The sequence below is a fragment of the Arachis hypogaea genome, chromosome 20 (assembly GCF_003086295.3).
Source record: "Arachis hypogaea cultivar Tifrunner chromosome 20, arahy.Tifrunner.gnm2.J5K5, whole genome shotgun sequence".
Taxonomy (NCBI): domain Eukaryota; kingdom Viridiplantae; phylum Streptophyta; class Magnoliopsida; order Fabales; family Fabaceae; genus Arachis; species Arachis hypogaea.
Genome location: NC_092055.1, coordinates 141,330 through 158,819, shown reverse-complemented (window position 1 = coordinate 158,819; position 17,490 = coordinate 141,330). Strand labels below are relative to the sequence as shown.

The 17,490-nt window shown below is 34.0% G+C and overlaps 2 protein-coding genes across 6 annotated transcripts; one reads left to right on the top strand and one right to left on the bottom strand.

Annotated features, from left to right (window-relative positions):
* Nucleotides 1-133: 133 nt before the first annotated feature.
* LOC112783544 (DNA (cytosine-5)-methyltransferase CMT2) lies at nucleotides 134-11,365 on the bottom strand. Of its 5 annotated transcripts, none has more exons than XM_025826527.3 (23): nucleotides 10,838-11,365; nucleotides 8,794-8,828; nucleotides 8,006-8,693; nucleotides 7,728-7,759; nucleotides 7,522-7,624; nucleotides 6,869-6,973; nucleotides 6,669-6,788; nucleotides 6,462-6,555; nucleotides 6,041-6,183; nucleotides 5,880-5,945; nucleotides 5,550-5,795; nucleotides 5,237-5,295; nucleotides 5,093-5,159; nucleotides 4,669-4,998; nucleotides 4,462-4,530; nucleotides 4,293-4,379; nucleotides 4,137-4,224; nucleotides 3,203-3,318; nucleotides 3,025-3,126; nucleotides 1,903-1,946; nucleotides 1,078-1,147; nucleotides 889-992; nucleotides 134-733 (listed from the first exon to the last, which is right to left on the bottom strand). In XM_025826527.3, exons 1-23 carry the CDS (start codon nucleotides 11,189-11,191, stop codon nucleotides 547-549), a joined length of 3,309 nt encoding a protein of 1,102 aa, XP_025682312.1. In that variant the 5' UTR covers nucleotides 11,192-11,365; the 3' UTR covers nucleotides 134-546. The 5 variants fall into 5 exon arrangements, 4 of the variants coding, with proteins under 4 accessions (XP_025682312.1, XP_025682313.1, XP_025682315.1 ...); XM_025826528.2 differs by having other exon boundaries at nucleotides 8,794-8,825; nucleotides 10,838-11,271; XR_003193448.2 differs by lacking the exon at nucleotides 1,078-1,147.
* Nucleotides 11,366-14,195: 2,830 nt separating this feature from the next.
* Nucleotides 14,196-17,490, top strand: LOC112782253 (uncharacterized). The gene is made up of 2 exons (XM_025824597.3): nucleotides 14,196-14,691; nucleotides 16,011-17,490. Exons 1-2 carry the CDS (start codon nucleotides 14,366-14,368, stop codon nucleotides 17,320-17,322), a joined length of 1,638 nt encoding a protein of 545 aa, XP_025680382.1. The 5' UTR covers nucleotides 14,196-14,365; the 3' UTR covers nucleotides 17,323-17,490.

Below are 17,490 nucleotides of genomic sequence, written 5' to 3'. Positions count from 1 at the left end.
TCTTGGACTGAAAATGTGAGTTTGACATGGATATGGAAATCCCCTGCTCTTTAGAAAATCAAACTCAGTACACAACATGAGAAATATGTCTACTCCACTTCACACATATACCAAGCACCCGAAGAGCATGCTCTGGGAAGAAAATAATATATTAAAAGAATAAAATAAAAAGTGCTGGTTACGGGTTACCAATGAAAAGGGAGTAGATAAAATACATAACACTCGTGATTTGTCTCACAAATCTATTATCGCGTGTCTACTTACATGAGATTAGATTTATTTTACTACTACAAAAGAAAAAGTTACTATTAATGACCTCAGGTTACATCCTGAATAAAGTTACTTAACAAATAGCTCATCAGCTATGCAAAATTAATGAGAATCTACTACGTAGCCAACTCAAGTGAATTTGCCGATACATCAGACAAACAAAGATTGCTGAGCAAGGAGTTTTAAATATCAATGGCAATGGCAGCATGCCGCTCAATTACGGGAAACCGATCAATGAAGAAGAAGAATAGTAACAGAACTACAGAAGGATGAATGCTAGTCAGCGTCAGTTTTGCCGAGTAGATCCTTTGATGATAACTGAAGATAATTGGAGAGAGAGAACTTGGGAGGAAGGGTCATAAGTGCCTCATTTCCACTGAGCTTCTTCATATATGCCATTCCAAGAGCATATCCTAAAGCCCTTCCAACAGGAACAGCAACCGCATTCCCAATTTGCCGGTACCTACATATAATAGTAATCTCGTATCATATCATGATAATAATGCTTAGTATGTGTCTGCTATCACAATGTATATGCTCCCTACAAAGTATAAACCCAGTAACCAATTATGAAAAAATGAATCCGTAATAATATTGATCAAAATAATAGTTTCAAACCTCTGTTTAACAGTCCCGCAAAATCTATAATAATCAGGAAAACCCTGCAGCCTAGCAAATTCTCGTATACTTAGGACTCGGTCCTGCTCTGGATGTAGTATTTTCTGCAAGAGTTTAAAATAAATAAGAAATCAATTTATACACATACACACACACATAAGAATATAAAAACTAAGACAAAGATAAGACCGTATTATGGCAACTTGGGAAGGTCAGTGCCGTAGGAACTGTCTCATCCCACCACAACCGTCCAAATGGCCTGCATATATACATACAAATTAAAATGTTTTTGGAAGAAGTTAAAAATTAAACTTATTTCAATAGTTACTAATTTGTACATTTGCTCTTTATATATTCGATTGTGTGAAAATTAATTCATGTGAGAATAATGTTTGGATAGTTTGATTGAAATGTGATTTTAAAATAATCTGTTTAGATTGTGTGGAAAATGTTGCATTATGATAAAATTACTACAATGGATAGGGAATGATTGTTCTTATTGATACTTGTGGATAATTTAGTAAAATTATAACACTGCAAAAAATAATCAACGTCTAAATGATATCAATTCTAAAAATAGTCAACTTCTAATTGTAACCATCCGTTTCAAAAAGTTGCTTAAAATTATTTCCCTCAAGACAACTTAAGGTATCATATTCAGATTACAAAAAAATATTTTGCACACCAAAAGGTGGTGCCCACTTAGTTACCCTTCAAATCCAAGCATGGAAAAAGGGGATGAGTGAGGAGTAGCAGAGTCCACACTTTAATCAAAGGCAGTACAATTAGTATCTAAATGGACACAGCTTTTAGTGTACAAATAACACTTTTGTCCAAAGTACAATTTTGATTGAAGCCACCCAAATGCATCTACTTTTTGAAAAACAATTTTGTTATTTTTTTGGATAATTTAAGCTGTTTTCCTTATCCATCCAAACCGGCTGTAAACATTCATGAAAATGTGAAGTAAGAAAATAAAAACATATACTACAGAGAACTGAACTGAATATATACCTCTTAGATCTCCCTTGTTCGAAAGTAAAGGCATAATCTGGAACCTGAAACCAAGAAGGATACAGTGAAGAATAGTTTTTAACCCTGTCTCACTATAGGCATGAATCAAGAACATAAAATATGAAAAATGGAACACAGATTGGCCTATTTTAAACCCAGCAACTTCTACTTGGAGATATCAAAAGCATCTAATTACTAAGCTAATTTTTTATTCACATGTGATATTATATGCGAGAATTTGTGATATATGCTGCAAATATTTCCATCCACTTCTTTTAAACTTCCATAGAAAAGCATAACTAGGAGAATAACAATTCAAGCATAACAAGCTGCGAAGAACCAACACATTTAAAACATTTAAACAAAAAAGTTAGTTTATACCTTAATAACATTTAAAATTATAGCTAAATAAATAATGTGACTATACATTCCATGCCATCCCTAAGAATCAACCCCGGAATGTAACGCTTAAACAACTAATTAACTACCACTTGTACTAAGCTTCATGGTTATATATTGCACTGATCTACGAAACTAAATATGGTTCTGGGACAGACCAGGCCGTTGTATGACTTGGAGTGACATAAGGTTTTGTCATTATGCCTGAGTCTGAGGAGTTTGTGGGCCAGATCAAGCATCTGGGTTTGTTCCCTCTGACCTGCTTGTTGTTCACCCGACCTTCTCAGAGTAAAATGCTTAACTTTAATGTGGCGGTGTAACCAGCTTGAGAGTCATGTTGTGGACCACATAATGGCCAATCAGGCCTGCTACGTCTATATATGTTCCCCCGGGGATCCAGGTCAAGCAGAATGAAGCTTGCCTAAAAATTAGCCTATATCCTATAGGCAGGAACATATACACTCATGTAATTTCCTTGTAGACGAACCATTTGATAATTAGAAACCCACCTAATATCCTAATCTAAAATATGATTTGGAACTTGAAAGCTATTTCTTAACCAGTATAAAAACAGATTAACTTAAGCATCAATAGTTTGTTATCATTTTATTTTTAACCCGTAGTGAAAAACAAATTTGAAATGTTTATAATTTCAATGCAAATAGAAATAGCTGAAAAAGAATGTAGACCACTTTCTGCGTGAAGGCAACAAAAAGACTTTACCAAGGGCTTTCCAGATGGTAGTAGTGTTGGACTCTCAGTTGGATGCCGCCTAACCACATTGTCAATTACAACTAAACCCGGAAGATCACGGAAATTTGCTCCCTAAAGTAGCATCAAATTAAGGGTTGACAAGGAATCCATCAAAAGCATAATACATTGACTTAATCAAGATTACAACCTTCCGTTTTGGAATTTGACAAACACGTAGGTAGTCATCTTCCCCCAAAATATAGGGTCGGTGATCATGTAGTAAACCTTCCTCTGTTGTTCCATTCAATGTTGACCCAGTCATCTCTACTCAAAATGCATAATGAGAACAATATAGATGAGCTATTTTTGCTGCAGAGCTTTACAGGCCAGAAACACAAATATAATGATAAAACGAAGAAAAACGGCAGACAGCGAAAAAAATGAAGTGATTATAAACAAAGCACAGGAGCCCTAACATTTAAGATGAACTGAATTCAGAAAAAGTTGGTTACTTAACATTACTCTTTCACAAATGAATAAGAATAAACTATCAAATACCATATGTTGCAGAATATACAAGTTTGTTATTATTTTAAATTTAAGTTGTTTTATTTAACCAGGACTAGGTTTAGGTTTTATCGTTTTTATTCAACCAGTTAGAATTGTAATCGATATGTCTATAGTATATATAATAAATTCTAGTGTAACTACTTGAGTTCAACCAATCGTTCATTCAAAACGTTTTTACCATATACATTTAACTTAGAAATTAAGACTAAAAAAAACCTCTTTGCTTTCGCCTTTGACACTTACCATTTAATAAAATAAAATAGCCAGGCCACCCAACTACACACAATTGGGTTTCACGACTGAAAAACCCAGGATCCATATAAGATCTAGAAACCCCAGAGTTCAACTAGATTTTTCTACAATCCAACATATTACATGCAGTTTAAATATCCTACAAAATATCTAGGTTATTTCATTCAGGAATTTTTTTGAAAACTAATTTCAAAAATTGACTGAGTGCACAGAAGGGAGTTCAGCATAAATCAACAACACAGAATGAAATGAAGAGGCAAGTGAAATTTTTAAGTCACTTTATGATTAGTCAGAGTGTACAGAAGGGGTAACATTATTACCATATTTAGTTGACCTTATATATCTCTGAAATTCTGTTTCTGGAGGATTTCTGTATGGCATTTCTTCACAAGTTTCGTGGTTTGTCACCTATATAACATTGAATTAGGTTAAAACCATGCTAACATAGAAAAGCAAAAGCAAGTGAAGAACAGTACAGCAGGAAGATCAGAGATTGCATCTTGAAGAACAATAGCTTTCTCAAGTTCACGAGGTTGGCCTTCATCATAAGCAACAGTATTGCGCTGTAAATAAAAGTCAAAAGCTAGTGAAGAATATACATGATGTCTGAAAGAACTATTTTCGATGAAGTGTGAGGATTAGTACCTCAAACTCTGTTGGAGGCCAATAGCTAACAATGACATCATGTGACGGCAATGGAAATTGAGGTAGAACCTGTTCAAGGATAACAGATCATCAACAAAATAAAACAGAAGTTCATCTTTCCAAGAATTTGAAGATAAAGAGACGGAAGATTAATGTTTTGGCAACAATCCCATCTTTCCAAACAAAATTCCAGATTCTTAAACCGACCTCACTGGGATGAGTACCCCACAAGAAAACACGCAACCGGAATTGTGGAAGACCATAACATCCAGCAGCAACCATTCCCAATCTTGCTTGGTAATTCATATGTACCAAACGACTCAATGCGTATCTTCCAAGTGAACCGTTGTCAAATTTCAATATGTCAACCACATTTTCCATTAAAACATACTTAGGCTTCAAATACTTTACTATGTCCATGAAAACTACAATCTGACGATTTCTTTCATCATCCAATGGTGAAGCAACATTTCTAAAGCGATTATATCCACTAACTCCTTGGCAAGGAGGGCCCCCACAAATAACATCAACTTCACCCTGCAATAATTTCAAGCCACAGATTTCTATTTAAAAGTGCGAAAAAGTACTTTAAGAGTTTTATCAAATCTACATTATCAACTACACAACTTACAGGAAGAGGCAAGATTTTGGAGATCATCCCTTTTCTCACAAATTCCTGTATGCTTTCCTTACAATTACTAAGATATAAAGAAGTGAGTACTAAGGCACCAACTATAGTAACATCACCTATCACAGAGAAAATCAAGAGATATACCTTAAGTTTTCAAGTGGCTCCCATGTATCCTCACTTTCACTGTGACCCCTCCAACGCACCTATTGAACAACAATGAGAAAGCAATCACTACCAAATTATGATCCCTTACATTACTAGAGACTTAACAAGCAACATGGATAAGAGATTAGATAGTAACGATTTTTCATTGCTAATGTAAAGGCATGAAGCATTATTAGGCTCTTTATAATTATCCACCATAGGGGGTGGTGGTATCAGAAGCATGTTATTATTAATTTATTATTAATAAAAAAAAGACAAAAGCACAAAATAATTTTGATATCGGATTCATTACCTTCAAATATAGATTACATTTCCCTGTTTCATTGGGATCACCATAGCATATATCAACTATCCTAGAAACTTCATATTCATCAGCAGGAAGATCATGAGCTAAAGAATCTACTTGTTTCTTTACTCCTTCTGAGCCTTTTGACCGTAATGGTAATGTCCTTTCTGTATCATTTCCTTTAAACCGTTTGCATAGCTTTTCCCATTCCTTCAAAAGTTCCAGAAAATCCTCAGCCAATTCATTTCTCACCTATACAATGAAGAAAGCAATGTTGAATGTGAAAAGTTCACATCAAATATCTTTTTGTTGTAGCACGGGATAGTCATCACTCACATATGTATCTGGATGGTTTAGTTTCAAGCTTTCAGTTGCACACTTGTTGCTATCAACAGCCCATCTCTGACCAAATCAGAAAACAAGAGTAAAACCAGTGTGGCATGGATGAGTTCATGGATACTCAGAATTTCATTAAAGATAAGATTTCTTCACAGTACCGTCACAAGGTTAACTGATGAAACTTTGGCACCCAAGCACAATCCAGTTGACATGCCACCACAGCCAGAATAAAGATCTAGTAGTAATAATTCTGTCTTCCGCGGCTCAGATTCGGGTGGACTTTTGGAAACTGCCAAGGCCTCTGTTGAGAGTATCTCAAGGCCAATAGGTGATGATAAATAATTATTCTTAATAGGATTACAAATCTACACAAAAAATAACATTTTGAAAAGCTGAGTGGGAATGAAATAAAAAAACTTTTAGCCAAAACTGGAGACCATTAACAAACATGGATCCTTGTATGCATGTGACAATTAAACAGCAGTAAGACTCTCCATCCTACATGCTTTTCCCTCTTTTCAGTAATATATGGAACAAAAAATAAAACCAAAATGCTTCCTAGGGTCAACTAAGACACACCTGCTGGTATGTTGCGGAATGTAGAATATTCCACACAATATTCCATATCGTAATAGAAGTCAGATGGTGAAACAGAAATCGACCTCCGATCAATCTGTAAGAACTCATGCAGAAAATATTTGGTTATTAGTATGACTAAGGCAATAGCATAAACGTCACAATCAATAAGAGAAATGCAATAGAGAAAGTCCCTTAAATGTGCCATACCCTAGGTGTTACAAGTGTTACATTAGCTTTTGCTATAATGCAGTCTATTAGGTTGTCATTCATTATTGATGAATAGAATAAACGCCGCTTGTCATGGAAGCTGCCTTCATCTTGGATTACCTGAAAGGCAAATGGAAGCAACATTCATGGCGCATCCTTTGACATTACCAATTAAACTTCATGACATACTCTATACTCACTGTATCTTGAACTCTGTAAAACCATTGGACTCTAAAATAATCTTGACCATCAGTTGTTTGGAAAAATTCAATAATCTTGCCAACATGATTTTCTTCTATGTCACCCTGCACAAGAATCATTTGAACATAAGTATAAATTCTTGTCTTGTCCACTTGAAATTTTAAGGTTCACCAGCTGTACAATGTACTGCTATAGAAAAACTACTATTAGTAGCCATATGCAGAAGCAACCGTTTCATATGGTGTTATAAATTAAGCAAACTATTTCCTCAGTGCAATATATCAGTAATTCAGATGTCAAAAGGTACACTTGCTATGTCCCAGCTAAATCCAAGTTATCAAAGGGGGAGATAACAGTATAAAAGGCTACTTACTAGACCGTAATCTATTATGATGTAGTTAGAAATTAAATTTAGGGGAAATCAGGAAATATCCTGTTCAAAAAGAAAAAGCACTGTACTTTATAAAATAAAGAAAGAAGTAATAAGATACAGATTTTAATGTGGTTCAGTCACATCTGACAAACTATCAGGTATGCAAATATGCCAATTAGAAAAAAAAAAGGATGTTACACAGTTCAATTAAAAGTCACAACAAATTTTAATAGGACAAAGATGGCAGGAATATGCATGTCTTCAACTCTATGCACTTACTTTTATAATTGCACAATCACCAAGACTGAAAACGCAATTACCAATTTCTGCTTGAGCATAGTGGCATTTCACATTTACAATGATCTCGTCTTCTTCATCCTCGCTACAAATCAGCAACATTGAAAGAAATAATTATATAATCTAATCTAAGTTACGAGTTTAAAAGGAGCAACATATAAGCTTGTGAATTAGTAGTTCAAACTTACTTCATTTTGAACTTTTGGCCTTTATTTTGGTTCTGCATGCTTGAGCAGAAAAAATTAGATAAAAAGGAAAGCTAAAGAATAACAAATTTGCTCAGACTAAAAGTAACAAAGTTTTCCATTTCATAAAAATTTAAAAAAAAAAAGGTGAAGAACAAAAAAGATGGACTCATGAACATGTTATGTGAAACAAAAATGGCTAACAATTTCTTTCTTTTATACCACAGCATACTGAAATTCTGATAGCATGAAAAGAATCTCAAAAACATTGGATCATTAACCTTCAATTCGTAGCGCCATCCCCATCTTTTCTGAGCTTCATCATCTGGTATTGGATTGCCAACAAATGAAGGAATGCTTTTATGGTCCATTATTTCAATCGTTGTAGAAGCCACTTTTTTTTTTTTCTTTCTTGGTGGGCTGTCATCAAACTCTAGCAAGGCAAGGGAATCAGGACCCGTTCTGCCATTTTCCACCACCTCTGAGGAACTTCTCAAGCAATCTGTATCATCAATTTCAAGAGAGATTCTTGTGATGGTTTTAACTTCAGAATTCGGTTTAACTAGTGAATCAGAATTAAATTCAATCGGAAGTTCGGTGTCCTTGTCCTTTTGGTGAACTACTTTAGAAATTTCTTTTCTTGGAAACGAAATGACGTCCATGTTTTCACTGCCACTTGAAGATGGAAGTATTGGAGATTTCCTAAGGTTTCCACCAGACATTTTCACGTCTTGCAGTTGCAGACATGCCTCACCAGATGGATTTAATCTTGGAGACTGCCTCAATGGCTTCGCATGACACTGTTTGAAAAGCTTGATGAATTCCTTATTGCTTGATGCAGCTCCAAAGTTGTCCTTTGCCTTTGATGATTCAGAATGAGAAGTTGGTGTCAACCTTGGAGATCTCCTACAGCTCTTTTCCTGAATGCATTTTCCATCCAAAACTGATTTCTGGTCCTTCGTGTCAGCACTACAGAAAACAAGAAGCATAACGTGGCCTGGAATTGAAACCAAGAAAATACAATGATGGGAGAGTGAAGTACTAAACATGCTTTCTGGTTTTCACTCACATCGATAGTAATTGTGGACCCCTAGATCTTTGCTGCTGCATAACTCAAGAATCAATCAACAATATTTTAAACCATGAGATACGATCACACGAACACAAAACCAAAATAAGCTACGGTCAACATTGCTGTAAATTGTATTATTTGGTTATAACACAAGGAAAACAACAAGTTTGAAATTACCAAAACATAAATTAGAAATTCAAAAATGGGAGCATAAATGGCTGCAAAACCCACAATATACCAACCCAAATAATGGGGATGAGACTTCCTTGTGTCTGTCCTTGGTGGGAAACTCTGCAGCCTAAATATGTAGTTAAGTTGGTTGTACAGAGTTAAAAGCTTCAACAACTCACAGTTTTAAGTCAAATGCAATGCTTTAAATTCTGAAATATGCAGCTTAGTCAAAAAGGCATAGGCTTTTTCTTTTCCAAAAAAATTTGTAAATACTAAATAGACGCACATTACAATCAGCTACAGATATTAGTCCAAAATACAGATTAACGATTATAGTAGTAAATGTTAAACGAAACTAAGATCAAGTTCCTAACAAGTGAAATATTAAATCAAAGTAGTATTTGAGTAGAGCTTTTGTGTTTGCTTTCCTTTTTTCTTCATACTTTTAGCTAACATGTGAATGTTTTATATATAAGAAAAGATTGTACATACCATGATTTTAGAACATATTACAAAATTATTTTTATTATTTCCTTTTTTTTTTCTTATATTACTCTATCTTTCCACTTATTTTTACACATTTATTTAATAGGATTGTTGATGATTAATATTGTCTAACATAGCACTTATTTAGGCCAAATAAAAATTAAACATAAACACTGAAAGGGTGTACATAGATACAATTGGATTTGGTCAAAATCTCAATCCGATTCACAAAGAAAAGAAATCGGATATACACGTTTCTAACCTCCATCCTATCCCGAGAATTTTCTAACCAAACATGCGGATATAACAGGTATTTCAAAATACATCCTGGGCTTATATTCTTTCTTCATGAAATACTTCTTTTTTTTCTCCTTTTTGAGCCTGTTTACTTCAAAACTATTATTCAATATAATTTTCTGAAATAATATAAATAAGACAATCAATACCAAAAAAATGATTAAGACAACCTAACAAATAATATTATTTTTTATTTTTTATTTTTTTTATCAGATTGAATTTGTAGATGTGATACCTATGTATCTGCGGGTAAGATAATATCCGATAGCCCAACAAATCAACAAATCTGGAGCAGATACATATTGGATATGGAGGTTGGGCAGATCGAATTTTTTTTTTACACCCTTAAACACTTAACAGGGAGGAGACCCTTTTACATGCTCCCAGAGCACTTGCGATTCAAAAGCAATTATAGGTGCAGCCATTCATTCATATCATCTTATTTAGAAGATATATGGAAAAAGAATTAAACATATTAAGTGATTATAATTATGTTTTTAATTTTTATATATTGTCAGTACAAAAAAAATGTATACAAACAAACAATTATATATGATCACATCAAGAAAAATAATTATTTTTCATAATTCATATCAATCACATAAAGAATCAACTAAGAGAAAAAACAAATAAAACTAAATTAGTTAAATGTGTAAAATATTTTATTGACTACATAAAAAATAAACTCTATAATTGTTCATGAAATGTGTATTAGATGTGTTTTAGGACATGAAAGTGATCGGAGTACATGAATCAATTGCACCCAAGACAGATACTAAGCACAGGTTGAAATCTTATAGTCAATGAAATCCAGACCCAAAATGAGGTCAAATTGAAAGTGGAAGAGTTAAGTACAGCTGCTGGATCTTCGTCGAATAGCAGACCCCCACTTTGTTAATAACATTAATTAAGCATTATTATCTCTGAAGTCCGATCCAAACATGAGCATAAACAAGTAATCCTGCTATAATTTCTTACTAAGAAGAACATTACTACCAAAAATAAAAAAGAAGGGTAAAAGGCAATTTGCATGGAATGGGGAAGAGGAGAGAGAGAGAGAGAGAGATTAGATTTGAGGGAGACAGACCTTAAGAAGGCGAGCATGAGATTGAGATTGAGAATGAGACCCCGGCTTTCTCTTTTTGCAGCCCCCAACGGCGACCGCGTTGAGCCTGGAAGAGCGCCGGATTTCAGCCGCATGGGTGAGCCTCCGCATTCGAACACGTGGCACGGTGGCATTGAGAGCGGTGAACCTGGGAGATCTCCTCAGGTGTGTGCGGGGGGAGATGTCTGAAGGAGGCGGGGACGACATGTCCAAGGGAGCTAGCTCTCCGTTCGCGGACTCTGTGAAGGCTAAGCTCAAGCTTTCGGATTTTGACTTCAACAACGCCGCCGTCTCCATTGCGGATCTCATCTCATTCTGTTGCCTGCCATCTGCCATCCCATTTTGCTGAGCAGCTCACAAATCTCAAGTTCTCAACATAAATGCAGCCGCTACACTATTTCTTTTTAATGGATTACGATCCTGATAAAAACAATTTTAAAGTTTTTTAACATTATTTTTATTAAAATCTTTTATTGCTAATTTTCATAATTTCTTTGTTGGCAAAATGCTATATTTAATTATTTAGTTTACTCATTTACATATTATTTTCCTGGTCAATAGCAGTTAGTGAGCTGAAAATGTAAAAAGCGAGAGTGGCGTTGAGTTACCGCACAGAACTTTGTCCTTTTTCTACACTTGACACTCAGACAGTTAGACCTCAGTTCAGTTCACTGAGTCACTCTCAATTTTTTCTGCCACATTTTTCTCGCTTTTTTATTTTTCAGATTTAACTAAGAAAAGGTTTTTTTTTTTTTTATAAGAGACTTGAATCCACCATATTAGTATAAGAAGATTATGCCAATTGAACTATAATTTATTGATAATTAATAAAAAAAAATTTGTTCTAAAAAAAATATTATTTTTTATTTTTTATTTTTTTATTTATTTAACAAATTAAAGGTGAATTCAAAATATATGAAATAAATTTAAACATTTTTTAATAAGAAAAGCTTTATTTTTGCATTTTTAACAACTACTGCACTTATTAACCAAATTATTTTTAAAATACTAAATAATTTTAAAATTTCTTATATTTTTATTTCGTCCGTTATCTCATTTCTCATATTAAAATATTTTAATATTATTTCTACATGTACCAAAAAATATTTTTAAATATATTATCTATTATAATATACTTTATTTATATAGATAATTAATTATGTATATTATCATATCAATAAAAATAATTAATTTTATATTTATTATTTAAAATTTATTTTTAAGATATAAATCTAATTATTAATTGATTGTATAATTTTTTTTATATTTTTAGTGCATTAAAATTAAATTCTTTAACTTGATTGTATTTATCTTTTTACTATTTAACACTATAAAATATTTGTTTATATAATATCTACATAGCATTATATTTCTCAATTTTTTTTATCATTTGTTAATGTTATACGTTTATAAATTTGTACTACATAAGAAATAATAGAGAAAAATAATTATTATTATACTTAAGATAAAAAATTGTCTTTTGTAACCGTTATTAAGTAGGAAATCGAATTCGGTTCCTTTATGCTATATAACGATTGTTTGAAGTTTACAGACAATGTTTATCTTTTTATATCCATGTCCGACAAAACAATAATTTTATATAAAGATTATTTTATTGATTCATAGTCTCATACAATATTCTAAGCACGCACATCGTTTAACAATTTTCTTAGAATTTTAATGTGTTATCTGGATTTTGACAAAAATTTAAAAGAAGAAAAATATATAGTATCATAATTATTTTCTCACTCAAATTTGTATTATAGATTGTTGCATTTTTGTTTTAATTTGTCCAAGACCATCCATCATCAACTGTGGTAACTAACTAGACTTACACCATAGCAATAAATTAAAGGTCGGATAATGGATGATGCATTTTTTTTAAAAAGAAAACTTCTAGTTTATAATAGTTTTTTCTTCTTAAAAATAAAAGAAAAATAATAATTACTTAAAACGAATACAAACAAGTAAAAATAAATGCTGTTTGAAAAAAAATATATATCAACCAAATTGTTCCAATTCTAAGGGTATGTTAGAACTGTAGAAGGCATTGATTACGTACCAAGGAACTATATGTTTTTGACAGAACGTAAAGAAAATTGGAACCACGGAAATGTTTACACTTCAGAATAAGGAATCCCCATACTGGTACCAGACAAGAATTGTATTGGACACTCAATGGACTCTCATTTATATGCTTCTTCTAGTAGTTGCGTTTAAAGGAAAAATAAACAAAATAAAACAAAATTGCTTTGAAGCTTATAAATAAATAATTAATAAAAAGACTATTTGTGACTACATACATACATACATCAGTTTGGTTATTGAGGGAGGATCTTACGGTAACTCAAGTGAGAAATCATTGCTAGCTAGGAAAACAAATTAAATACGGGGTAATATATATATGTGTGGATGATTATTATAATATTAAGATTTAAGTGAGTAATTTGGGATGTAGTGTATTTTTATTTTATTTGGCTAATTTTAAAATTTATTGTTCACATTATTCTGGACTTTGTTAGGTAAAGAATGATTTTTGTAAATAATATGAACAATGAATTTTAAAATTGACCTAATATATAAAGTAAAAACATATTGCACTCCCAAATTATCCTCTTAAATCTTAATATTAGGATAACCATTCGTACACCTAGCGAATTGAATATCCGATATATCCATTATTCACATTGTTTAGTATGAAAAGTGCTAATTAGCTATCATATTTTTAATGGTATGAAATAAGGAAAAGTCTAGGAGCCAACAATTTTGTTAAATTTTGGCCAGCATGTAACCAACAAAGAAAAGTGAGCCATTGGATGAAATCTCACACCAATCTCACACTATTAAAACTATCATTGATGACTATTTGATGGCTACAAATCATCCCCTAGCATTCCTCATGAAATAATATCTAATAATATAGAATTACTCATTTTTTTTTTAATAGTTAAATATTAGCCAAATTCTAGACTTTCTTGTTTGCTATTTTCATTGTCTACCTATATTTTTTTAAGCAAAACAAATTAAATGTATAAGCCATCATATTAAAATAAAGGAAAAAATAGTGAAGACCTGGGCATGGGACAGTAAAAAGTCGGTAAGATAGATAGACAATTAAAATTGTAATTCGAGTGGTCCAATAATATAATGAAGCAAAATTGATGAGTGCTCTGGTACCAGCTACAACACTATTGGCGGACATACTAACTTTTAATATGTATTATTATATAAATCGATCGAGGAAAGTTAGATAGAGAGAAAAAAACAAGGAGAAACGTAGGGCAGATGCGATGAGAATGATTCTTCCAATGAAGTAATGTTTAGTTAACAAATGAAACAAAGCTCCTACTGGCTCTTGGCAGCCTCGAAAGCTTCGTTGACACAGCTGTGTTATTATTCTGACCTTTCTTCATAATAAGCACCCCACGTAACTATGAACTGTATGTCATTGCTTAGCCTTTCCCTTTCTGATCTTGTTTTGCTTTTGTCAAGAACCTGAACCTGAACCTGATGATGGAGAAGGAAGTAGTGACGACAAGGCCGGTGGAAGCGAATTCTCATCCTCATCACTATGGTGGAACCAAAAGCAGTTACGATGATGATGATGATGAGTATAATGAAGAAATAGTAGTAGGAGAGAAGCCATCAAGATTGGAGGTATGGGGATGGTACGTGTACGAGTTGTGCTCCTACATGGTTCAGAGTCTTGTCATTCCTGTGGTGTTTCCCCTCATAATCAGTCAGCTACAGCAGCTCTCCACTGATGACGAAACCCTTCGCCACCAATGGATCAATAACCACCATGGCATGCCGTGTCCTCAAAAGCAAATTCTTCTGTAAGCTAATAAGTCTCTCTACTCTCTACACTATACATTCGTTTATATATGCATGCAGCCAGGCCTGGCCTGCTGCTGCTTGCCTCAAACAAAATCTAGGCCAATGCACAAAAATAGGCTGTCAGGCTAATTTGAACCCAAGGCCAAAAGAAGTAACTCAGCTGCTCCTTAGACTTTTTGTCTCTGGAACTACTTGACCTTTTATATTTTCATATTTTTCTCTCTTTTTTTTGGGGGGGCTTTTGCTATATTTTAATCTGAAATTTTCTTAAGGTGAAAGTCGTCTTCTACAAATTAAAGAAAACTTTAATTTGCATGCTAATATACGAAATACATGCTAAGAACAACAATTTTATTTCGGGGAGGTCTACGGTAAATTAGTTAGTTATAGTGGTTATGAGTGTTCTTCAAATCGGAGTATAACATGTGGACTTTATTCATCTGGTTTAAACAATGTTTGAATTCATTAAAGGAAGGAGATAGATCCTCTCTATTTTCTTAACATTTGAGAGAATAAAGTGTAATTTTTTACTTTTAATTTTATAAATGGTATAAAAAATTAATAGAAGAGAGAAAGTAATGAAGGATGAGATTAAACACTAGATATCATGATAATAATTTAATGTTGAAGTATAGCCACTATTGCCATTGATTTGCATATGTCACCATTTATTTATATTCATTTCATTTTCGTATTTTTTAAAATGTAAAAAGTGTCTCTAACAAGATCATTTGGAAATTCCCAATAACTTTTTTTTTTAATTGAACAATGTTATATGTATTATTTTTATGTATACATTTTAATATATTTTTTATTTTTGATATTAAAAATAATTGATAGCATAGAAAAAATAAAAAATTATTTTTATATCATAAAAATATAAATCAAATATGATGTGTGTTACCATGTCGAATTTGGGAAACAAGAGTAAACAAAAGGCTGTGTTGTAAACTTGTAATTTTCAAATGAAAAAAAAAAGTCATTCTATTTAGTATAAAATATAATTTTTTATCTTTTTATAAATAATTTTTAATATTAAAAATAAAATAGTACTAAAAATAATAATATAGTACTCAATTTTAATTAATATAATAAAAAAATTGTGAAACAAGTCAAATATAAAATCTACTAAAAATGAACTTTTGTTAAATTTAAATTTTAGATTTTAAATTCAATTTTAAATATTTTTTTTCTTTGTTAAGGGTGCAATATTAACTTTCAAAACTTTGTATATAAAATTCCTCGCCGAACATTATGCTCTAGTGTGTTGACAAAGATACTTTAAGTGTGTTGACAAAGATGATGAAATTGAATGCAGGTATAGCAAGCTGACAAAGCGGACAATAAACATCACAGGCTCACACTTATCTTCGTTGGAATGGACATCAATTGCTTGGGGAGGAGGCCTACTCCTAGCTGCTCCAATTCTGGGATTCATCTCTTTCCACCTGGATGCCAATCAGTTCTACGCAATTATCACAGCTGCAGCCACAGGGGTTGGTGTCTTCTTTTGCCTGCCTGCCGGATTCTTCAAGACCACGAAGATCTTCATTCCCTACATCGCTGGGATAGCCCTTGCCGCCACCGTCGCCAGCACAGCACACACCCATTATCTCGCTCTCATGCTTCGTCCCTATGGAAAACCAACACCCGCCCTTAGGAGAAGAACCAGGTTCTTCCCAAGATTAAGTATCTCCAGCTGGTTCTCCCTCTATGCCACGGCTTTCGGTTCATTGGGTGCAGCTATCGTCTCATCCTTAACCTACCACATGCTTAGAGAACCCAGCGACCGTAACCTCTTGAGCCTTTGGGTTGTCTCAATCTTCAGTGGCCTCATATGGCTCGCCGGGGTGGTGCATGTTGTCCTCATTTCTCCCAACAGAAGTACCACCACTTGCTCCGTCTCACCTCTCTCCTCAAGGCTCTATCACTCCCTTTCTTTGTTCAAATACCCGCATGCAATTGGAGGCCTCGTTGGGGTTTTTCTGTCTTCTTTTGCCACGATGAGCATATTCACCGGAGGGGTGCTATTTGTGGTGGGTCAACTCTGCATGAGGCCACTGCACCTGCTTTATTTGTGGTTGGTGTATTTCCTCTTCCCTTTGGTTTCTCTGCCGCTGCTTCAGATCATGCAGCACTTTATGAGGGTGAATTCCGTTAAGATGCAAATACTCGGTTTTCTGCTGTCCATGTTCTCTTCCGGGTCAGGGTTCTACTTTTGGGAGAGCCGCTGGAGATGGAGCCACTTGCTGCTATTTGGGGCGGTTCAGGGCACCGCAACAGGGCTGCTACACGCTTTTGGGAGGGTGTTGGTGCTAAACTGTGCGCCTTGCGGGAAAGAAGGTGCGTTCTCGGCGTGGTACGGATGGGTGAAATCCGTGGGGCTCTGTGTGGGGTTCACGGTGGGGTCGGTGGCTGCAGGACGCATTAGGGCCTCTCTGGGGGCCGCATTTTGCTCTGGTATTGCTGGTATTGTTGTTCTTCTGTTTGGGAATGTGAGTGATGTCGGAGGTGCTGTTGCTGCTGGCCATGTCGCTGAGGATAATAGTGGTGACATCAGCGAGAGACCTTCCCGTTCCCATGTCGGTGCATCAAGCGGCTTAGATTCCAAGGAATCTGTTAGTGTTTGAAACTCCTATATCATCCTTCCTATCCCGGCCCCATTTATAAGACAAGAATGAAGCTTACTTGCTTACACCCTCATGTTCTGCGTCTTATATATGTGATTATTACATGATTCTTTGCAAATGATTCCAATGTTCTTGTTAAATTGTTTTAGACGTATCTATATTACCCAA